Source organism: Rhinopithecus bieti, unplaced genomic scaffold, assembly GCF_001698545.2.
Source record: "Rhinopithecus bieti isolate Rb0 unplaced genomic scaffold, ASM169854v2 scaffold_19861, whole genome shotgun sequence".
Classification (NCBI taxonomy): Eukaryota; Metazoa; Chordata; class Mammalia; order Primates; family Cercopithecidae; genus Rhinopithecus; species Rhinopithecus bieti.
Genome location: NW_016809659.1, coordinates 748,813 through 771,741, shown reverse-complemented (window position 1 = coordinate 771,741; position 22,929 = coordinate 748,813). Strand labels below are relative to the sequence as shown.

At 36.4% G+C, this 22,929-nt stretch overlaps 1 protein-coding gene across 9 annotated transcripts in view; it reads right to left on the bottom strand.

Moving 5' to 3' along the window:
- Positions 1 to 22,929, bottom strand: part of HDAC9 (histone deacetylase 9) — a 941,976-nt gene that overhangs the window by 729,828 nt on the left and 189,219 nt on the right. Inside the window, exons 1-2 of one of the 9 annotated variants that reach the window (XM_017890062.1) lie at positions 3,421 to 3,508; positions 3,253 to 3,327 (exon numbers count right to left, since the gene is read on the bottom strand). The exons of the other annotated variants lie outside the window; for them this stretch is intronic. Of the exons in view, the coding sequence (XP_017745551.1) occupies positions 3,253 to 3,268 (16 nt within the window). The 5' untranslated portion in view covers positions 3,269 to 3,327; positions 3,421 to 3,508. Of the gene's footprint in view, positions 1 to 3,252; positions 3,328 to 3,420; positions 3,509 to 22,929 lie in introns of those variants that run through there. 9 annotated transcript variants of the gene reach the window in all.

Genomic DNA, 22,929 nt, shown 5'->3' with positions numbered 1-22,929 from the left:
AATACATGTTATTTTTAAAATTTAAATTAAGTTAATAATTAAATCAAGCATTTAAATCAAGCATTAATTAATGTTTATTGATTATTAAAACTTACTGAATTTTCACATTTAATAATAGCAGTGACATAATGCATTGACAAATGTTAAATATTAGGATAGAAAACAATCTGTAAACATGAAGGCACTAGTACACAGTAATCCAATGGGTGACCAACCCCACCAGAAATCACATGAGTGCACAAAGAAGTGGACACTGACAAGCTAAATAGCACTCTGAATCTGTCTCTATTGATAGACAAACACAGAAATTTCCAACCCTAAACCCTGCTTTACAGGTTGTGAATATGTTCTTATGAGATAAAGACATTAGAGATAAAAGAAAAGAAAAAAACAGAGATGATGGAAAATTCTGGAAAATGGTTTGCAGTGGCCAGTACTGAAGAGCTGCTCTGCTTTCTCAAAGGTTAAGAATCCAAGAATGCAACATAACAGTGACCCTTCCCACTTCACTCACCCCAACACTGGCAACTGCAATTCCCTTTATCCTTTTCTTTTCTGCAAAAGATCATATGATTTCAAATCTCTACCAATATTTTTATAGGTAAAGCTTAACTGATTCTGTCAAGATGACAAAAGTACTGTAGCCAATGAAGGAAAAATGAATGAGTGCAAATTGTATCAGATTGCCTGATAAAAGGCAAGTCAATCATTTATATCTGATGTTTGCATTTTTAGCTCTAAATTTTAGACCATGTCCCCTTGAGTGAAGAAAAAAATTTTTTAAAACACCATTACTCTATTGGAGGGGAAAAAAATTCTCCAAACTTGTGAAATTAACCTCTCTCTTCATTCACACATTCAGTTCTATTTTTGCAGTTGTACCCGTAATGTAAAAGATAAAGCACTTCAAGTCAATTCCAGGTTTCTAAAATGTCTGACTGTGCATGTCCCAGTTCTCTTCAGCACCTCCCAGAAGATTCAGCCAACTTTTATTTCTGCAGCGCATCAGTGTTTATCATTTGTTTTACAACAGCACTGCATGTTCTCAAAAACTGACTTAGATGTATTTCACCCTCCTCTACAAAACCTCAAGAGAGACAAATGGCCTTAAAAACAAAATCCACCACTGAAGCACGGTTAATTTACTAAAAGAGCATATCTTTTTTTACCTGTCAGTTCAATATTTACTTTTTACAGTGGTAACTCCACACCACCCCCAACCGCCTCTGTATTTGTCAAGATTTATGACAAATTTCCAGCTTGTAATTAGGCATTATGAAAATTCACTGTGGGAAAACTATTACTAGAGAAAAGGTTTTCCATTCAGCTTGCTTTATAGGAATACTGACGACTTTCATCTTCAGGAAGCCTAAGAGCAAAACCACAGATGCATTTCGAGTGCACATGTTTGAACAAACCTATTTCTTGTGGACAAATGCTCTAAGAAGTCAGACAGACTTGGAACAAAATCCTGGCTGTCTCTTATCAGCTGAGTAAGTAGCTTAGCTTCTCTGTACCTTAGTTTCTTTTCTATAAAATGAAGACATTAATAGTAAATGTTACATAGGGATATAGGGAGGAGTAAATAAGAAAACCACATAGCACAGTGCCAGGTGCATTGTCAATGCTCAATAAATGACAGCCATTACTATTTGATGAGTAGTATAGAAAAAAATAGCTTAGGGAAGGTCCTCACCATCCATTTGTTGCCATCCTCAGAATTTCACCATTCTGATTAGCAATGAAAAGAGTATCTGAGTAACTTCCAGCCCTGGAAGACCTCTACATCAGAGACGGATGCATAAGAGCTCAGACATGAGGCAGCCTCTCAGGCCCAACAGTGTTTCCTAAACCCAACTGCAGTGCCCTTTCAAACAGACATTAGAGGAGTCCATGAAGCCCATGACAGGGTCTTTTCCATCACATATACTCCTTGCTCTGTGAGCTTAGACAAATCTCTACTCTCTCGTCCTCAAAGTGAGAGGGTGAGCAAGACAAGCTCAGATACCTTTTGTTTGTAGAGAGAATTAATTCAGAGCAGGAGAGAACTGAAGCAAGAGCAAGGAGTTTTCAGAGGGTGCAAAAGCAAGCAAGACATCTCAATGGAGACTTTTCCTAGCCTGGTATTATAAAATAATCAGGAGAAAAGCAATGGTCAGAAGACAGCCCAATATGTTCAGATACAACCTTTGGCTTTCTACTTGGACAAATCACAACCCTACCATCACTCTAATAATTCTGACCAACAGTTGTAGGCTAACAGTGAGCATTCTATGTTCCCAGCAATTTTCAGAGTCTTGGCACGCACTGGTTCATCATCCCTCATGCTCAGATCAGTGCTATTGTATTCATTTTCAGGTGAGGAAACTGAGACACAGAAAGGTTAAGAAACTGTCTTAAGGATACTGGATTGTGATGGAACCAAAATTTGACCCCCAACAGTTTGGCTCCAGAGACTACAATCTTAATATCTACCATCCCCTACTCTTGTTCCCACTGGTGAAACAACCACTGGAAACTCATTTGTGCTTTTTATGACTCATAATTCAATTTTATGTAATAATATTTCTCTAAACCTTATATTGCTGAGCTGGTATAAGCCTTTAGGAAATCCTAGACCTCTTTTATTTAATGTTCACAAGAGGCATATTTCAAAATGCTGCAATTCAACTAGATTGAAGGAGGGAGTGTACCACAGATGTGTAGATGACACAACCTGGGCTCTGAAGTTATAGCTATTGAAGGCGTGTGATAGATGCATGGGAAATCTCTACACTATTCACTCTATTTTGCTTGTGTTTGAACTTTTGATAATAAAAGAGTTAAAAGCAACAAAAAATTTTAACCACAAAGAAGACAATAGAAGACTAAGCTGTTTCAAGATCTAGACGGACATTCAGCTTCAGTAGATAATGCCCCTGCTGACAATTCCAGGCTAAATTTCAAAAACTCAGAGTACAGGAACTTATTTATCAATATTTTTACTAATTCGAGAACCCTCTCCCAAAAATACTTTAGTCTTATCTACCTGAAATAATAAAGGCATTCTCAGAGTTGAATTTTTTGCTCAATGTAATTTTTGTTGTTGTTGCTGCTACTGATTGGAAAAACCTTTTGCTTCCCTCCTCATGACAGGTTTATCTTTCCACAGCCTACAAATTATTAAAGACGATTTGCAGAGTCAAACTTAAAAACATCTACTCCATTATCTTTTTCACAGTTCTCTTAAAAGGTTAAAAGAAAGAAACTTACCCGTTTTATTGTGCATTCCCTCTTTGCCAATGTGTGCCGTGGTTTTGCAAACTAGCTCAGTCCTTCTGAACTTTTCTGTATCCGTTATAATATTAAAGAGCCACAAGGAAGGGAAGTGGTTAGTCAACTTGCTAATTTTATCAGTCCCTCCCACTGGTTAAATAGTACCTGATGCTACAGATGCAATATCAGTTTTCCCAGCTCATTTCTCTGCTACTGAACAGCCTTATAAAGACTGCATAACTTGGGGGCAAAGAGAGTGACTATATCTGGTATGTAGGCATGAGACAGTTAATGAATGAACATTTTATTACTATTAATAAGAAGCCTAATAGATTACAGAAACCATAGGATGAGGAGGATTGGAGGCGAGGTGGTATGAGAGGAGGAGTAGTGAGATGTGAGGAGGAAAGAGAATGTTCGGTCAAGCTCCTACTCTAAGGCCATACTCAAATTTGGGTAGGAAGGAGTGATTTTTTTTAATGCAATCATGGAAGGGAGTGTGGGAAGTGGCTGGTGTTTCATTTGTTGGATTAATGATTCTGCCCTGAATGGATCCATTACCGGGATTAGAAACTTCCACCAACTGGGGGCCCTGGCTCCGATGGGACTCTCTTTCTCTGAAGCTTCTAATTAAAACACAGGGCAAATGGACCAAATGTGTCCCTCTGAATGAGGAAAAAGTAGGAATCCTGCTGAAGAAGCAGGCTATGAATTGTTTCCTAGATGGAAAGGCCTGCAGTGAATGAAAGGAAACGAGAGGCTGAGACCGATTTTAATGAAATAAATGTTTTTGCTGTTTCAATCTCACTCCAAAAGATTTCAACATATAAAACACTGTCACTCCAGAACCCTGATTATGCAATTTTCTGAGCTCTTAAATGGGTGCATTTGGAATTAAATCTGGAGTACTCACTTTGAAGTGCCTTCCCCCATATCTAAGCATTTGTGGCATTGGAAAAAAAAAGTCTTGAAAACCAAAATCATCCTGAAGTCTCATTAGCTCTGGCTTTTGATTGGGCTTAAGGAAAATGTTTCTTCAAAGAAATTCTAATTTTTTATATATATTTAATGTGGTGATAATTTCACAACGAGTTAAATTTGGTAACTGGCAGGGGTCGAGGGAAACTAGCGATTCTGTCACTTGATACCCTTCTTAGTTATTCCCAATTCGATGATACTTAGGCTTATAAATTAAAGAAAAGAAACACTTTTGAAGCTTACTGAATTTGTTTCTACCCTCCTAAGTCTCTTTTATAATTAGATCTAAAAGGAAATCTAAGAAAATGAAAATCTAAGTACTACGCTGAAGGAAAATACAAGCAATGTCTTACTCTGAGATCTCTCCAATAAATTCTCTTGAAGAACAAAACTGCACAATTCTAAGCCCCAAGGTCATCTTTTATATTTGGTCTGAGTTTAAGAACAAATACCTGAAATCAATACTTCACAGTCATGACTCTGGCTTTAGTCCCTCTCATTTACATCTGTAGCTTTTGCATCTTCAGGAAAGAAAGAAGAAAAGACACAGTTCTAGAAGAAAAAGAATGGGGTAAATGAAAAGAAGGGAGAGAACTTTGCTTCATTGTCCCCTTCTCCAAAACTCTTAACAGCTTCCCCAAGCATCTAGGTTAGTTGGCACCTCCTCGGCTTCATCCACAGGCCTTCCTCACCCATTCAAACACACCTACTTGCCTCTCTCTGAAATCCTGGAGCATATTTCATCATCCTCTCAGTCTAGACATAACTTATTTCTATGTAATGTCTTTCTAGAAGCCTGCAAGCCTCTTTAGGACCAATGTATATTCTCTATGCTCACCTAGAGCATTAAGCTGCTCAAGCACAAAACTTCACATTTAAAAACAAGTATTTTGTAATGCCTCTTTTACTAACCTAATACAAAGCTCATAGTTTATACAAACAACCTCTATAATAATATTCTTTTTAGTCATAAAGTGCCCCAGGCATGAGCATAACCTCCATACTGAGGAACTTATCTGATGCCTACCCTACTACCAACAAGTAAATATGAATTAAAGAGAAGTAATAAGAAGCCAGTACTTTCAAGAAGGTTAGGAAAGTGAAAGACTGGAGGGTTGAGTGGTTGCATGGACATTAGGCTAAAATTTAGTATTAGAATAAGAAACAAGAAATCAGGCTTACAGGCAAGTGATAAAAGGAAAATAAGAGTAACTTAAGTCTAGATAACACGCCAAGGCAAATTATAGATGGTAAAAGTGAAAAACACACAAAGAAGCATTAATATTCTCTCATAAGATCTGAGATTTATTTCTTATTCATAAAAAAATGTTAAAGAAGTGTTAATTTTGCTTTTTGTTATATCGAACAAGGGTGCTACAAATGAACACTGATGGAGCTGCATTGTGTTGGTTATTCAAATACCATGAGCCACTTTGTTGTCAGTGACATGGTTTTCCTAATGGTGAACAATGCACAGTAAACCTTCCAAAGCAAAGAACAATTTTACCTGAAATTTTACAGTAGCTGTAGTCTTAGGAAATTCAATGTATACTAAAATTGAATTAAAGCAGTTTTTATATGTGCAACCAATTTTTTTTCTAGGCTCAAATAATTATAAACAGGTGTTTCACCTACATGAATACCCAAAGGGATTGTTGAAAATGCAGGACACAACTTCCAGGTCCAGGACGGCCTCTCACATAACAGTACAGCAGTCCACTAAATGCCAATAGTGCCCTCCAAGCACTGTGGCATCCAGAAAACACTTTCAAATCTTCCCTTAGGGGCCAGTACAGCCTTGTTGAATGCACTATCCTAGACAAACTACTGCCCTTCAAACAGCTGGTTTTGGGAGTCAGGTAGGCATATCAAGATGTGAAGGAGACCAGGACAACAATGTGCTGAATGCAGAGTGCATGCTCCTGCTGGCTAAGGCCAACTGTGGCCAACCAGGAGTCAGCCCCAGCAGCACAAAACCCTCATTTATCAAGAGAAGGTGGACATCTGGATTTTTATGTGAAACCTCCTTTTTAAAAAAGAGTTGGCAAACACTCTTTGAACTATACAAAGTTTGTCTTCAGGCTAACAGGATTATTGGTTGCTCAATCAAAAACATATAACAACATTTACAAAATATGTAACGTCAGAGTATGGTATTCAACGTAACAAGTACTTTGATCCCCTATTGTATATAGGAATTATATAGAATAAACTGGAGTATCTGCCAACATATTAATTAGAATTCTCTATATGTTTTTTTGTTTGTTTTTCTTTTTTCTTTGCAGTATTTTCTAATTTTCTAAAATAAATACATAAGGCTTTGCAGTAAAAAAATAAGCAATAGAAAATATATTTCCATTTTAAAATTGGAAGATGGTAGTTATAAAAAGCTCTTTAAATACACTCAGAAAAAACTACCATTAAAATGGGCAAAACAAATTAAATTCCTTTCAAATACCCAGTTCTGTTTCATCTCAAGCACTGGTTAAAGATCAGATGTAAAAATTAAACTGTCTGCAAATCAGAACAGGGATATGCCCAGGTAATGGAATAATTACCTTGTGTTCTAGATATGTAAGTCATTATATTATCTCTTGTATTAGATAGTCAGAGCCCACACAGGAAGGATGCAGGTCTGACTGCGCGTCATAGAAAGCACTCAAATGAATTGTGCATCAATTTAAAAAGACCTAGGTTCTAAAAGTGGTAAAAAATAAACTTTCCTATGAGCAATAATAATAAAGTTAACCTTTAAAATGAAGGTGCTTTAGTAATTTAATTACCTTTTCCTATTTACAAAATTAATATTAGAAGCTGAGTCATGATGGAATTCAATAAAATTATTTTATTAACTTCCTCTAAGGCTTAAAAAATACTTTATTAAACTCTCTTTTTATAATTCAGTCTTCTCCTTCACTCTGTTGAAGACTTGGACCACATTTTATTCCTATAAAAACTGATTTTCCCCCAAATTAGAAATATGTAACTAGAAACGATTCAAAGCTGACCCTCCTAGGTACCAAAACACAACATCCTGAAATCATACATAAGACCACTTAAAACACACATTTATATACACTATACATTCTGTAATTATTATTGAATTTTCACAATTTAGGAAAATGTACCACTAGACTGTATACAGAGGGACTAATTGAACCATGGTAACCGGTATGAAAATAACGATGATACAATTTTTAGAGATATTACCCTTTCTTTTTTTCTTAGGAAGCACGGTCATGCATGGTGCTTATTTTGAAAGGAAATTCAACCTTTTTCCTGTCTTAAGTTATATGCTGACTAGAGTTTGCGTTCTTAAATATGTGTTCAAGTTTGTTCATTTCAATTCTGCAGAATCAGAAGATTATACAGTTTGTGAACTAAATCTTTCCTTTCAATTGTATCTTTCAATTTTGATTACAAAAGCAGATGTTTGCAGGTTTGAAAGTTGCTAGTTCAACATTGTGGGGAATCCAGGGTAAACAACAAAATTACCAATTGCCCAGCATAAAAGAAAATCTCATTAGCATAGTATCATGTAGTATGTTTTTCTGAGATGCATCCCAAATTTAGTGTCTTTAAAATGCCTTTGACACTTGACTAAATTTAGTGCTAAGATGACTGTTTGCAGCCAAGATTTTGCTTATTGACATATATTTAAATAAATGAGAAAAACTACCACTGGAACACAATGTGTCTAAATATATACTTGCTGAAAAGAAGGAGCATTCCAGTGTGCCCGTCTTCTCTAGTAAACATAAAACATAATACTCAACTTCACTGGGAAGCAAATAAATATAAATTATGACACATTAACATTTTTACCTATCATTGATGCTAATAGATGACGACAAGCACATGATGTGAAAAACACTGCTAGTAGGAGTGTAAATTGGTACACCTTTCCCAGGGAAAAAAATGTCACACTATATCGAGACTCTTTTTTTTTTTTTTTTTTTTTTTGAGGCGGAGTCTCGCTCTGTTGCCCGGACTGGAGTGCAGTGGCCAGATCTCAGCTCACTGCAAGCTCCGCCTCCCGGGTTTACGCCATTCTCCTGCCTCAGCCTCCCGAGTGCTGGGACTACAGGCGCCCGCCACCTCACCCGGCTAGTTTTGTATTTTAGTAGAGACGGGGTTTCACCGTGTTAGCCAGGATGGTCTTGATCTCCTGACCTCGTGATCCGCCCGTCTCGGCCTCCCAAAGTGCTGGGATTACAGGCTTGAGCCACCGCGCCCGGCCTATATCAAGAATCTTTTAAAACGTTCACACTCCTTAAGAGTGATTCTATTTCTAGGAATCATTTCCAAACAAAAAAAAGTCAAGGATGTGGATGGCGATTTATGTAAATGAATGTCCATCACACTGCTACTTTAAAGTGTCACTGAATAATTGCAAATGGTGTATATTCCCAATATAAGGAAAATAATAAAAGAAATTATGGTATAATTATATGTCATTATTATAAAAACTTCTACAAATCATGATACTGAAAATATTGAATAACACTAAAAAATGAACAATATTGAATAAGAGAGGGGATAGAAAAATACACATTATGACTTGGTATTATGACCCAAGTTTTAGAACCCAAACATACACTTGCCATTCACACCCTCACAATTTCCCCCAAATTTTACCCCACAGTCAATGGAAAAAAGACCAAAAGAAAAGCCCAGAGTGTGAAGACTGTGTCTTTTACTTGTCCTTTAGCTTCTGGAATTTTATTTCATTTTACTTTGGTTTAGTGGATTTTAATTTTCTCCTTGATAAAGTGAAGCTTGCCTGGCAACTCAGAAGCTTTAGGGTGAAATCCACCTCACTTTAATGTGGAAACAACTGTCAGTGGGTCCTTATTTTAGTTATTCCACAAGAAATCACATTACTTTTTAAAACAGAGTGCTGAAAATCATGTCTGATTTATAGCAAAATGAATACTTAAAATTTTACCTGGGACAACAGTAACATTGAGTGTTGGATTTAAATCAAAAGAAGAAGAAAGAAATCTTCCTGTATCTAGTCCCTATAAAACCAAGCACTGGACAAATTGGAGCTCTTTTAGTTACCACAACAACCCTAAAGGTTAAGTTTTCTCATACCTAATTTACACATGGGGAGACTAATTTACCCAAAGATTAGATAAATTGGCCAAGGTCTCACATTTGACAAATCAAGAATCAGAATTGATTACAGTCGATCCTGACCACAAAACCAAAGACTAACACTACATACAAAGATTTTATAAAGGAATACAGGTAGTTAACCCGTGGTAATCTTCAAACATACTTTTCTTGTCTAAAGTTACTATGGTGGAAGATGAAATAGGAGGTAAAGGAGAATTGGGTAAAAGTACACAATTGAATACATTAACCAAGCCTATATTTTTCAGACCAAAAGTCAGGACACAGGATCTGAACCTGTGAAACAGAAGTAGTCCCAGAGTTTCATGTTTCATGTAACCACCATTCGCCTAATGTTTAATGAAAAAAAAAAATATGTGTGTGTGTATGTGTGTTGTAAATACCAAATTACATTTATAATTGTTTGTATTGACTTTAAAGCTAAAGTCATACAAATAATATATGATCATAAAATCAAGTAATACACAAAATATATATAGACAAAGCAAAAATTGCCTCATTATCCTACACTACACAAAAAGCCAGTGAGAACAATTTGGTGGCCTCCTGGACTTCTTTATGCTCACATTCACAAAATTATGGTAGCACTTAAGGATATGAATGTTGTGTAAATTGTACAAGTGACATGAGGCAGAGTTTAACTTTAAACACATTGATTTAATTTCCAGAGGATCTCCTTTCTGACTTTTTATTTTGCTGGGGCCAGAGGGGAGAATACTCCACAAACAAAGAAATGGAGAACTTTATTGTTTTGATTTGTTTATTTTAATACTTTCCAAAATCCAAAGTATTAGGTGGTTGATTCTGCCATTTATTCCGGTTTCCTTTCGAGCAAATCATTTAACTCTGCAGCTGAATGTTTCCTATCTATAAATAAGGGTGATTACCTATAAGAGTTCTGAAAAAGTCAGTGACTCAGTAACTATATGGAATTATATTTCAGTAACTTTCTTTTAAAATCTGTTTTAGAGTAATGCAACATGCTTAACAAAAATGAAACGCAAATCTTTAGAATTTCAAATGAAGAATTAAGATACCATTGGGCCATGTGCACTCACAACCTATTATGCAGAAAAGAATGATAATCGGTTCACCAAATAATACCCATACCACTGTTATACTTTCTGCTACATAAACTTGGTATTCCACTACATTTAAAACAAATCTCTAATTCACCTTTGCTTTACTCAATCTCTTTGCTATGGTTTGGCTCTGTGTCCCCACCTAAATCTCATCTTGAATTGTAATCCCCACATATCGGTGGAGAGACCTGGTGAGAGGTGATTGGATTATGGGGGTGGACTTCCCCTTGGCTGTTCTCGTGATTGTGAGTGAGTTCTCAGGAGATCTGGTTGTTTGAAAGTGTGTGGCACTTCCCCCTTTGCTCCCTCCTGCCACCATGTGAAGAAGCTGCCTGTTTCCTCTTTGCCTTCCACCATAATTGTAAGTTTCCTGAGGCCTCCCAGTCAGGCTTCCTGTTGAGCCTTCAGAACTGTGAGTCAGTGAAACCTCTTTTCTTCCTAAATTGCCCAGTCTCAAGTAGTTCTTTATAGCAGTGTGAAAACAGACTAATACACTCTTCTTATATTATTACTATGCCCTACTATGAAATATCTCCCCTTGCTGGGTTAGAGTGCTGAGTATCTAAAAAATTGAGATAGAAATTTCAAGGCACTGAGAACCAGGAAAAGGTCAAAGAGTTTCATATGCCCCATTTATTACCTTTCCAATGCAGGACCTAAAAAATATTCAGAATTTCCAACATTTCTTTCAGCCCTAATTTTAACAGTGGGAATCTTTAATCAGTCAAATAGTCCTGAGCTCTAGCTAGTTCTGTTCACACAGTGACTGGCTGTACAGAGAGAAGATTACAACATCAACCATGTGGCCAAGAGGAGGCAGTACTCAGATTCATTTATTACTTTTCCCCCAGTGGATTGGTATGGATGCATTGTGAAGTGCAAGTGCAACATCCTTTTGCCTCATGGAACACATGGGGATAAATTCTTCACCAAATTACACATAATCCAAGTGAGCAGAATTCTTAAGGGAACGCTCAGCAAGTGATAATCACTTTCCCTTTGTGCAAATATGTCATTTCCCTTTCAGAAAAGGATCCTGGGACCTTGCATTGTCTTGTTTAAGAATAATCATCACAATGTATCATTCTCATCTATTTCTCCTAAGAAATAAAATGTTTTTATTTCTCAAGGACAGGGAGTCTTGGGCACCATTTTGAGATTTTCTTGAGAAATATTCACAATATACTTCCATTTACTAATCACATAATCTTTAGAATGTTATTAAACTTTCTGGACTTGATTTCTCATTTACAAAATGGGATTTATAATACCTATTCCATAGAATTGCTGTGAACATTATATTAGGTTTATTATATACAGGGCCTTGCACAGTGACTAACACATTGTAAACAGTCAAAAACTGATAAATACAATTACTGTAACTACTAGCAATAAACAATATTTAGTTTTTTCCTCCTCATACTAAGTAGGATATTATGATGATTCTGTGTGTGTATGTTTATTTCAATATTTTTTACAGTAGCTACAGGCTTATTCAGGCCCTTTTTCTAAAAGCTTTACTATATAGTTTTAAAAATCCTTTTAAGATTCATAATCCTATTGAGTCAAGAATAAAATGTGTACTTAGTTTCAGGCAAACAATTGTTCAACAGAAGCCCCTTCAATTTTTAATTATGCTCTCTTCCCTTTCCAAGTTCACTGTTATTCTCTGATTTTTAATCTTAAAAGTCAGTCATGGTACATTATTTATGTTATATTCAATACGGAGAAAAAGGAGAAAAGGGATTTTATTCAGGACACTAACTCTAACCTTGAAATGTTATTTTCTGAACATTTGTTCTGCTCACTGAGCAAATTTTAGTCTTCAAGTCAGATGTCTAAATACAGTGCTTGAGCTCTGCTTAAAGGCTAAAAATACAGACTTCTGCACAAGGTGATGGTTACAAAGGAAGGTGTTTAGAATATGGTTCAATAGAAGCTAAGGTAATTGAGCATTAGCTATACAGTTCAACCAGAAGAATTCCTCATCTACACTGAAGCTTTGGAGTCAAACCGTACGCTATTATCCTTTGAAATACATTTTACATGGAAAGAGAATCAATTAAAGAAGTGGTTTCCTGAAACCTTCACCAGGTCCTCAGTTTTGATCATTTGAAGACTAGAAGTCATGGAATCCTTTGTCAACCTCTTTCTCTCTCTCAAATTGAGTACTTAAGCACAGTAAATCTGAACAGGAAGACTGGCTGCAAAACCCATGCAGTATTTTCCTCCTCTTGTGAAAATATTTGAATAGAAGTCAGTGAATAGTTTTGATGCTCACTAATACCACGATAAAACAAGGTCATCATATAGGAAGTTTATTATCCTCCAGGAAACATACTGTGTATCACTGCCTGATTCTGCTTCAGACTCACAAACTAAGCTCTGTTCCACCTTGTATCATCCCTTCTCGGACTCACAAACTAAGCTCTGTTCCACCTTGTACCTTGTATCATCTTACACTAAGTCTTCCTCAGGCACATCTGCCCAAAAGTAAAGTGTCAAGCAGAGGGGAAGAGGAAAATAAAACAGAGGCCTGGAATGGATAACCCTGTCTCTGTTTTCAAATGACACGTGAGGTTCATTTAATTCTTTAAATGTTATTCCTTTTGAGAAATTGGAAAAGATAACATTAAGTGCACAAAGAAGAAAAGGGCAGATAAAAATGCTGATGTGCTCATGATAAGTAATGCCTAAATAAATGATTAAATGGAAGAAGTCATAACAATATTAGACCATCTCGATAGGTTATTTTATTATCCAAGTCCCCTCTTTTTTATTTTTATTTTTATTTATTTATTTTTTTGAGACAGGGTCTCATTCTGTCACCCAGGCTGAATACAGTGGCACGATCACGGTTCACTGCCACCTCGACCTCCTGGGCTCAAGCAAGCCTCCTGTCTCAGCCTCCTGAGTAGCTAGGACTACAAGTGCATGCCAACGTGCCCAACTAATTTTTTTTTTTTTTTAGACACAGAGTCTCGCTCTGTCGTCCAGGCTGGAGTGCAATGGAGCGATCTCGGCTCACTGCAACCTCCACCCTCCTGGGTTCCAGTGATTCTCCTGCCTCAGCCTCCTGAGTAGCTGGGATTACAGGCGCACAGCACCATGCCCAGCTAATTTTTGTATTTTTTAGTAGAGATGGGGTTTCATCATGTTGGTCAGGCTGGTCTCGAACTCCTGACCTCGTGATCCTCCCACCTTGGCCTCCCAAAGTGCTGGGATTACAGGCGTGAGCCACTACACCCAGCTGCTACTGTTTAATTTTTTTGTAGAGATGGGGTCACACTATGTTATCCAGGCTGGTCTTAAACTCCTGAGCTCAAGCGATCCTTCCGCCTTGGCCTCCCCAAAGTGCTCGGATTACATGTGTGAGCCACTGTGCCTGGCCCAAATTCCCTCTTTAAACACTGATTATACATAAGTCTCATGAACCTATTCTGTCTTTTTCAATATTCATTTTATTTCCAGTGCCTAGAAAAGTAACTGATGTAGGTCCTTAAATATTTGCTGAATGGATAAGTATATTTTCATTTTGTTTTTATTTGCCTTTTAACTTTTCAATCTTTTTAAGGGTAATTCAGTTATTTTTTACATCTCTAAGAATTCCCCTTTCAACACTCAGAATTCCCCTTTCAACACTAGCCAGAAGAGATAAATGAAAAATTACATCATAATTCCTTAATAAAGCTTTCATGCAAGAAATAATATTTGGTCAAATTACACCAAAAAAATGAATTAGGCCTCTTTGGAACTAGTTTCTAGGCAATATTTGTCCTTATTAAATGAGTAAAAGGGCCAGGCACAGTGGCTCACACCTGTAATCCCAGCACTTTGGGAGGCTGAGGTGGTTGGATCATGAGGTCAGGAGTTTAAAACCAGCCTAGCCAACATGGTGAAAACCCGTCTCTACTAAAAATACAAAAATTAGCCGGGTGTGGTGTCAGGCGCCTGTAGTCCCAGCTACTCAGGAGGCTGAGGCAGGAGAATCGCCTCAACCCGGGAGGCAGAGGTTGCAGTGAGCCGAGATCACGCCACTGCACTCCAGCCTGGGCGACAAGAGCAAAACTGTCTCAAAAAAAAAAAAAAAAAAAAAAACAAAAAAAAAAAAAAAAAAAAAAAAAAAAATTAAATTAAATGCAAACACACATTCACACTAGATATCTATCTGACCAATTTTTTGCATCATCTTCATCCTGAGGTCACTGGGTAGAGAAGATCAAAATATGAAAATTTCCCTAACCATTTCATTTGTTCTTATCCCATAACAATCAAATTTGCCTGCAAATTTACTCTTTAGTAAGAACAAGGATAAAATTGGTGGTGGAAAAGCCAGGCAGGCAGCGAGATGAAGTAACTAGCACAGGGACAACAAAAATCTGAAAGTCGAAAACACACTGCCATGTCCTTGTGTTGTGTCAAGTACGTTTAATAAAAAGCAGTTTGCTACAGTCAAACATTTCTTTGTAAGTGTGCTTTTATTATGATTGGATTTTGTTATTTGGTAGAGATTTAGTTGTGCTTTATTGAATGATGAATTGAATTGTGTCCACGCCTGAGATTGGTCCAATATCTTTCTAATTTATTTCCAAAATGACATATAAAGTTGACTTTAAAATTCCCCAAGCTTCCACATCTGTGTTTCTGAATTTCCAGATCCTGACTTTCAGAACAGAGTACCTACTTCCACAGCAGAGAATACTCTTGTTATAGAATGTTCAATAGAATATTCCATAGGAAAAAAAATTTATTTTTCTTCCTTGAATTACTAAACACCTCTTCATACCTTTCAAAGTGATGTTTTAAAATCAAATGTGGGATGCATAAGAGATTATGTCTCTCTTCATATGCACAAATTCACAATGTCCTGGGGCATTGACTTCAGCACAGAAAATTCCTGATAGTTCAGTCAATTTAAAACAAAAAATGTTTAAGAAATAACTGCATCATATAGAATTTTCAGTACTTCTCTTTCACCATGTTACATAAAAGGCATGTCTAAATTTAGACATATGTAGATAAACATGCCAATCCCTGAAAAATCCTAGACCACAGAAGTTCTAGGGAAAAGTCTGTATTATATTAAATATGAGACTCCATTTCCTTGTTTTGAATTATTGGTGCTGCTGTGGCAACAGCACAATACAGAACTTTGTTGCTCTCTCAGCAAAGCTATTTATACTATTTAAACTCTTCCCGGGGAGTTCTTCCTCTACCATGTTCTTCCGTTGTTTTAATAAAGCACTCCATTCAAAGTGTATGTTTTTGTTTTTAAATCATTGCTAAATGTGAAATAACAAATCTCACCTTTGAACTGTTTAGACAGACTAGACATGAAGCTAATTTCTTGACATATTCTAAAGTCACTGAATACCCATTTCACAGATCACAGTGTTCTGATATAAAAGGTCAATTTCCTGCAACTGAAAGGGGTGATATGTGGTTTCTAAATGCTCGGAAAATTTACCAAAATATCCAGAAGTGGAACATAGCTGGTTAAGTAATGATATTTTAAAATACTTCAGAAGGGAAGAGATCTCTATGGAAGTTCAAGATGGTGCTGCTTGTTCTTTGTATGATGTTGCTAGTGAAGTGAAGGTTCAGATGTCACTAGCTGAAGAAGCAAGTGCAATGACATAGACACGGAAAAGGACTAACAGTAATTAGTTGCATAAAGCTACATGATAACAAGTTTTTTTAACACTTGGTCTCTGGGATAGTTAAATTAACCAAGCAAAGAGAAGAATCAATCAATTTTATTTTAACTATTAACATGTTAATTAACTATAACTATAAAGCATTTCCTATTAATTAGTAAATTGGCTAACCATTTAGTTGAATCAGAGGCAAGACTTTTTAATAAAATCTTTGACCATAGTAACTGCAAATATTCCCATATTTGGAAATTAATCAAGACAGTTGAAAGAAGTTGTCAGGAAATGAGAAAATGAGGTAGGAAAATGACTTCCAGTAAGTCTTCTTTCAAATGACTGGGAGATATTTGCAGTTATGGGTGTAAAATAAGATACTAGGGTCAGGCAGACAATATCAAAATGGAAGAAAATAACTATAAGTTCTATGTGTAAATAAAAATTTTACTTCTCCAGCTTCATCTGTCATCCTCCTCCTCTGACCCTGCACACCTACTACTCCAGGTACAAGTAATTTTCATCTTTCTTTCAACAGGCCAAAACCTTCCACTCTTCCAATTTGCACCTGCTGCTCTGCTTGTCTGCCCATCTCACCTCCCTTTTGCTGGTAAATACTCATTCACTTTTTAAGACATGGATCAGTTGCCTTCTCTCCCAACTTGACCACTTGGCCACTGTCCACCATCCAAGCAGAGCTTGTCACTGTTTCTTCAGTGCCACAGGCTATTATTCCTACTTCTTCTGGAGTGCACACATTTTGTTATCATTTCTGTCTCCTTCTCACACTAAACTTTGGTCTCTTCTAGGGCAGAGTCCACACAAAGCTCATTCATTTAGCTTTATACCTGTGTTTTTCTTTTGAAACAATGTAACTATCTATGATTACTGAATGACTGGTAAAAATATCAAAGTAAATTTCAAATCAGATTAATAAACTATGTGTTTCAAAATTAGAGGCAATTTGCTCATATAAAAGGATGCAAGAAAATTTAGGTATGAAAAAATGATAAGGATAAAAAAAGAAAATTTAGGAGAAAAGACAAAGAAGCCATTTTGTCACCGTCAACTATGAATACAAGAAAACTTATTTAGTAAATATTGTCCTATTAAAATGTTTTTGAAGTAAATATTAGAAAGGCTAAAATGAATAAGCTTTATTTCTAGTTTTATATTTGGCTCACCAAGAAAGGCAAATTGGGTAAGCTGTCACTTCAACTGTTCATTATTTCATTATAAAATGTAACACCACTCACTGTCTATGGAAGAAAAAAAAAAGTCACATATTCTCTCTTATTAAAACCTATGCCCTCTAGAGGTGCTCTGTCAAGCTGAGAAATGGCATGTCAAGAGACATAATATGCTGCAGAGACAGATGTCCCTATTCAAAATGCATGTATGATGATCAATCACAGCTCAGAACACTCCTGAAAACTCGAGGGCCACACTTAAAAAACAATTACAGAAAGATGTGTTAAAATAATATCAAGAAGCTGACACAAACTGAATGCATTAGGCAAGACATTAAAAAGTATTTGTAGAAAATAAGAATTTTGTGTTTTTCTAAGGTTCTATATAAGAGTTTAAAGGGGATTATAAAGGAAATACTGTATCTATATCACACCTGCTCTTGGGAAAGCTCCCTCTTGCCTTATCCTCCATTACTCTGAGCTACCTATTCAATGTGCACACCTGGCCTGCCATTAATTCCATTCCCAGTTTCATACAGGTTAAAAATGGAGTCAAGCTATAGTATAAGAATAGATATAAAATCTGATAAAAATGTATACTATGTTTGCAATTATTTTTAGTATCTACCACTGAACCATGGCATCTTTCTCAACCGGACAGCTTTCTTTAAATTGTTACATTATAGACACACAGAATAACATAACAAACAATTGCATATTCATTCATTCATTCATTCATTTACTAAACATACGTTTATCGAGAGTCTACTGTACCTGTCCTCTTCAAGGTGCTGGGGATACGCTTGTGGACAAGACAGACAAAAATCCTGGCTTTTGCAAACTTTGTTTTATCATGGGAAGCAGATAATAAAGAGTGTACACTAAACAGAGGGAAATGACAGGTATGTTAGAAAACAGTAAGTGCTATAAACAAAAACGAAAGATAGAATGAGAGTGTTACAATCTTAAATAGAGTGGCTAGTGAAAGGCTCAGTGGTATGGTGACTTCTGAGAAATCACCCGAAAAAGGGAAAGGCCATGTAAACAAGCCCATAAAGGTACTTGACCATGCAGATTGAGAGAAAAGCTCAAGGGTAAAATATGTCTGGTGGGAGCACTTGAGGCAGGTCCAGTGAACATCAAGGAGGCTCTTGCAACTGCAGCAGTTCAATGAAGGGGAGAGTGAAAAGAATCAAGTAAGACAGATGGCAAGGACCATACCACACAGTGTCTTTGAGGCCTTGTGAGACTTTGGCTTTTTCTGGAAGAGAAATAGGGAGCCACTGCTGGGCTTTGAGAAAAAGAGTAATACAACATACTTAATGGGACCATTCTGGGAGCTGTGTTAGGAATAAATGGTTGGGCTGGGAAGAGTTTCTGGGGTGAAAGCTGAGAGGCCAATTAGGAAGCTATTTTGAAAAGCTAAGCAAAAGATTGTGATGATATAGATCTGTGGGGGTAGCTGTAAAGCAAGAAGGAGTAACAGGCCTCTGCTTATGTACTGAAGGTACAGACAAGAGGAGTTTCTGACTGAATTTAGAGCATGAGGAAAAGACAACATTCAATGATTTTTCAAAAGTTTCTGGCCTGAGCAATTAGAAGTAAGTGTCCTTAACTGATAAGGTAAAGATTGTGTGTAGAGCAATTTTGCTGAAATGCTAGCAATTCAGTCTGGCCATTCTAGAAGGCTATCAGATCATCTGGATATACATGCCTAAAGTTCAGGAAAGCTGCCTGGGCTAGACATACAAAGTTGGGGCTACTGTCACATAAATGGCATTCACAGCCCCCAACCCTAAGAAATATATTACAAATATACTGGAAGCTTCACTGCATCCCTCCCCACAAATAATCTGCTCTAAAATTCTGAATTTATCATTCTGAAGCATGTCTTTGTGTTTTATTTCATATGTACATAACCTTAAAGAATATATAGCAGTGTTATGCACAGTTTCAGCTTTATATAAATGATAAAGTATAATTTTCTGCAACTTATTTTCCTAAACATATTTTGATATTTATCCATGACAATATGTCAATCCCTAGTTCATTCTTTCTCATATCTACATAACATTCCATTGCATAAAAATATCTCAAATTACTTACCCATTTTCCTACTGATGGCTGCTACAGTTGGGATGTGGTTTGTCCCCACCCAAACTCATATTGAAATTTGGTCTCTGATGTGGCAGTGTTGGGAGGTAGGGCTTACTGGAAGGTGTTTAGGCCATAGGGGTGGATCCTTCATGAATAGATTAATGCCTTCTCTTGGGGGTGAGTGAGTTCTTGGCCCTGCAAGGATGGATTTATACCACTGAGAGCAGGTTGTCAAAAAGAGCTTCACTTCCTCTGATTTGCTCTCTTGCATTCTCTCTCACCACGTGATCTATGCACATGCCTGCTCCCCTTCTGTTTTCCACCATGAGCTGAAGCAGCATGAGGCCCTCACCAGATGCAGACAATATTCCAGCCACTTGAATTGCAAGCCAAATAAAACTATTTTTAAAAATAAATTACCCAGCCTCAGGTAATCTGTTAGAGCAACACAAAATGAACTAATACAATGGCTATTCAGTTTGACTCTAATTTTTAATATTACAATCAATCCTGAATAAATATTTCCATATATGTCTCTTTGTAGACATATGAAAAGGTATCTCTAGGGATTATACTTCCCAGTAGAATTTCTGGGTCCTTATAAAATATGGAAACTTTACCACATATATATATGTGAAATTTTCTCCCAGTTGTCACCAATTTACACTCTTCAGAATTATGAAATTTCCTACTGCTCCATATCTTCACTAACACCTGGTGACATTGAACTTAACAATTTTGTCAATATGATAGACATATAAAATTGTATAACACTATAGTTTTGATTTGCATTTCCCTAATCCTTGTTTTGGCTGCTTAGTAGCCATTTGGGTTTCACTTTAGGATTAACTATTATTATTTGTCCCGTCTTTCACTGTGTTACTTATATTATTGTTGGTATTCTGAATGCTAATTCTTTGTTATATTTAATGTTCATCATTTTTGTTCATAACTGTAATCCCTTCCTTTGAGATTAGTGCTTTTAAAAATGTTGTTTAGAAAATACTCTCCTTCCCTAGATCACACAAATATCCTCCAATTTCCATTTCCAATTTAAATTTGTAATTTATCTGGAATTGCTTTTGTGCTTTCATAAGGTAAAGATACAATTTCAAACTTCTGTCCCAACACCATTTACTATGTGACTCATCCCTTTCCCACTGATCAACAATGACACCTCTTTCAGATATGTATATATTATGTGTAAACTGGTCCTTTCTGGCTCTCCTGTCTGGTCTATTTTGCTATACACAATATACCTTATGGCTTTATAAGAAGTCTAGGCTGGCTGCAGTGGCTCACACCTGTACTCCCAGCACTTTGGAAGGCAAAGTAGGGAGAATCACCTGAAGCCAGGAGTTCAGGACCAGTCTGGGCAAAAAAGCGACACCCTAAATCTACAAAAAAAAGTTTAACAATTAGCCAGGCATTGTGTGGCATGCCTGTAGTCCTAGCTACTCAGGAGGCTGAGGTGGGAGGATAGCTAGCTTGAGTCCAGGAGTTTGATGCTGCAGTGAGCTATGATGTTGCCACTGCACTCCAGCCTGGGCAACAGACATCCTGTCTTGGAAAAAAAAAAAAAATGAAGGAGGAGGAGGAGGGGGAACAAGAGGAGGAGGAGGAGGAGGTGAAGGAGAAGGAGAAGGAAAAGGAGGAGAAGGAAAAGGAGGAGAAGGAGAAGGAAAAGGAGAAGGAGAAGGAGAAGGAGAAGGAGAAGGAGAAGGAGAAGGAGAAGGAGAAGTAGTCGTTGTCGTCTAGGTATCTTATAATGCCATTCTTCCCACTTCATTATTTCTCCTCAAATTTGTCTTTTCTTTTCTTAGACCTTTACTCTTCTAGATAAATTTGAGAATTAGCTTGTCAAATTGTATTTAAAATTTTGTTAAGGTCTTGATTAGAATTTTCTGAACCCATAGCCCAATTTGAAAAGAATTAGCAAATTTATAACATTGACTTCTCCAATCCATAAAAATAGTACTTCTCCATTTATTTAAATCTTCTTAAACGATTTTCATTAAAATCATTTTGTACATGAAGATATTTTGCATCTTTGATTAGGCCCACTCCTAGGTTTCTTTTATTTTGATAGCTAGTGTTAGAGACAGCTTCCATTGTGTTTTTTAACTATGGAAATGTATCTTCTTGATCCTTGTATACACATCTCATTATACATTTTAAATTTACTGTTCCTTGTTCATATATTGATTATAAATAAATGAATGAATGACAAACTACTTAATCATCCCTTTCTCCAGAAAATGTTTTGACATTTAAACGAGAAATAAAATTATATAATGATGGTAAACTATAAGCATACTATTAGGTATGGTTTTGTTTTAATTCAATTGAGCTAAGATTAATATATAAGAAGAATGCAGGAAAGAATGTCCCACAATTCTAGAGACCTATTTCAAAAGAAGCTGTCTAAAGAATGGGAAGAAAATTTTGTACAAGGCAGCTTTCAGGCAACAGAAAGAAGAGAAAGCTAAAACCAAGAAAGAAAACATTAAAAACATATTTTTTAAAGTCAGACTCATATTAAAGGGTCTGGAAATATTTACTGTAGAAAAAAATTATCCCTACATCCTACTGATTCCTTCTTTAAAAAGTTTTGCTACAACACACTATATATGTATTTTTTAAAAAATCTTAAATATGTCCCTGTCAAGAAAGAGTTAATTATACTTACAAGGTCTAAATATGTTCAGGAGGCTGAATGATGTGCTGCTTTCCAAATAGAAAAGCACCTATGCAAAACTGGTAAGATTCAGAAACAAGTTTCTTTTAAGAGGAAAATATTTGATGTAACCATTAATACTGTAATTGCTAGTACAGTTAGAATTCATCCTATAAAACATAAACATTTGAAATACTGCCATTCCATAATAATCTACAATATTACTAAAATTCACATTTCCAAAATTTCACATTTCCAAATCAGTACATTGGTGATGAGTGCGCTTTCGATGGCTGTTATTGTTCAACAAATATTGCACTAATCTCGATTATTTGAGAATTAATTTTTGATGCTTCTAACTCTTTCCTCCCAAAGATGTTGGAACTATGATTCCTTCCTTCATTTATGGATGCATTCACTGACTAAATGCTATCAACGTTGTGGGCACTTTGTTAGATGCCCGAGATACTGTGGTGAATAGGACACGCCTAATTTTTGCCCTCACAGAAGCTTATACACTCCTGCAGAGAGGTATCAAAGGAGGAGGGTTCTCCATCCTGTATTAAAATGCTGTTGGCAAAGGAAGCGTGAGGTGTCAGGAGCACAACTTAGCATCTAAGGAAGAAGGCATCACGAAATGCCCATCTTGAAGAAGTGCTTTCAAAGTAAGGCTTAATAAAAATGTAGGAATTCGGGTGAAAAAAATGTGCTTCATGCTGAGGGATGCATGAAATGGAAGACTGCAGCATTTCTAAGATTCAAAGTTAGTCTATACAGCTGGATCAAGGAAAGCAAGTGGTAAACTGGTACCAGATGTTTGCTCTTACTGAAACATATGGCAGCCTGAATACATATATCACATG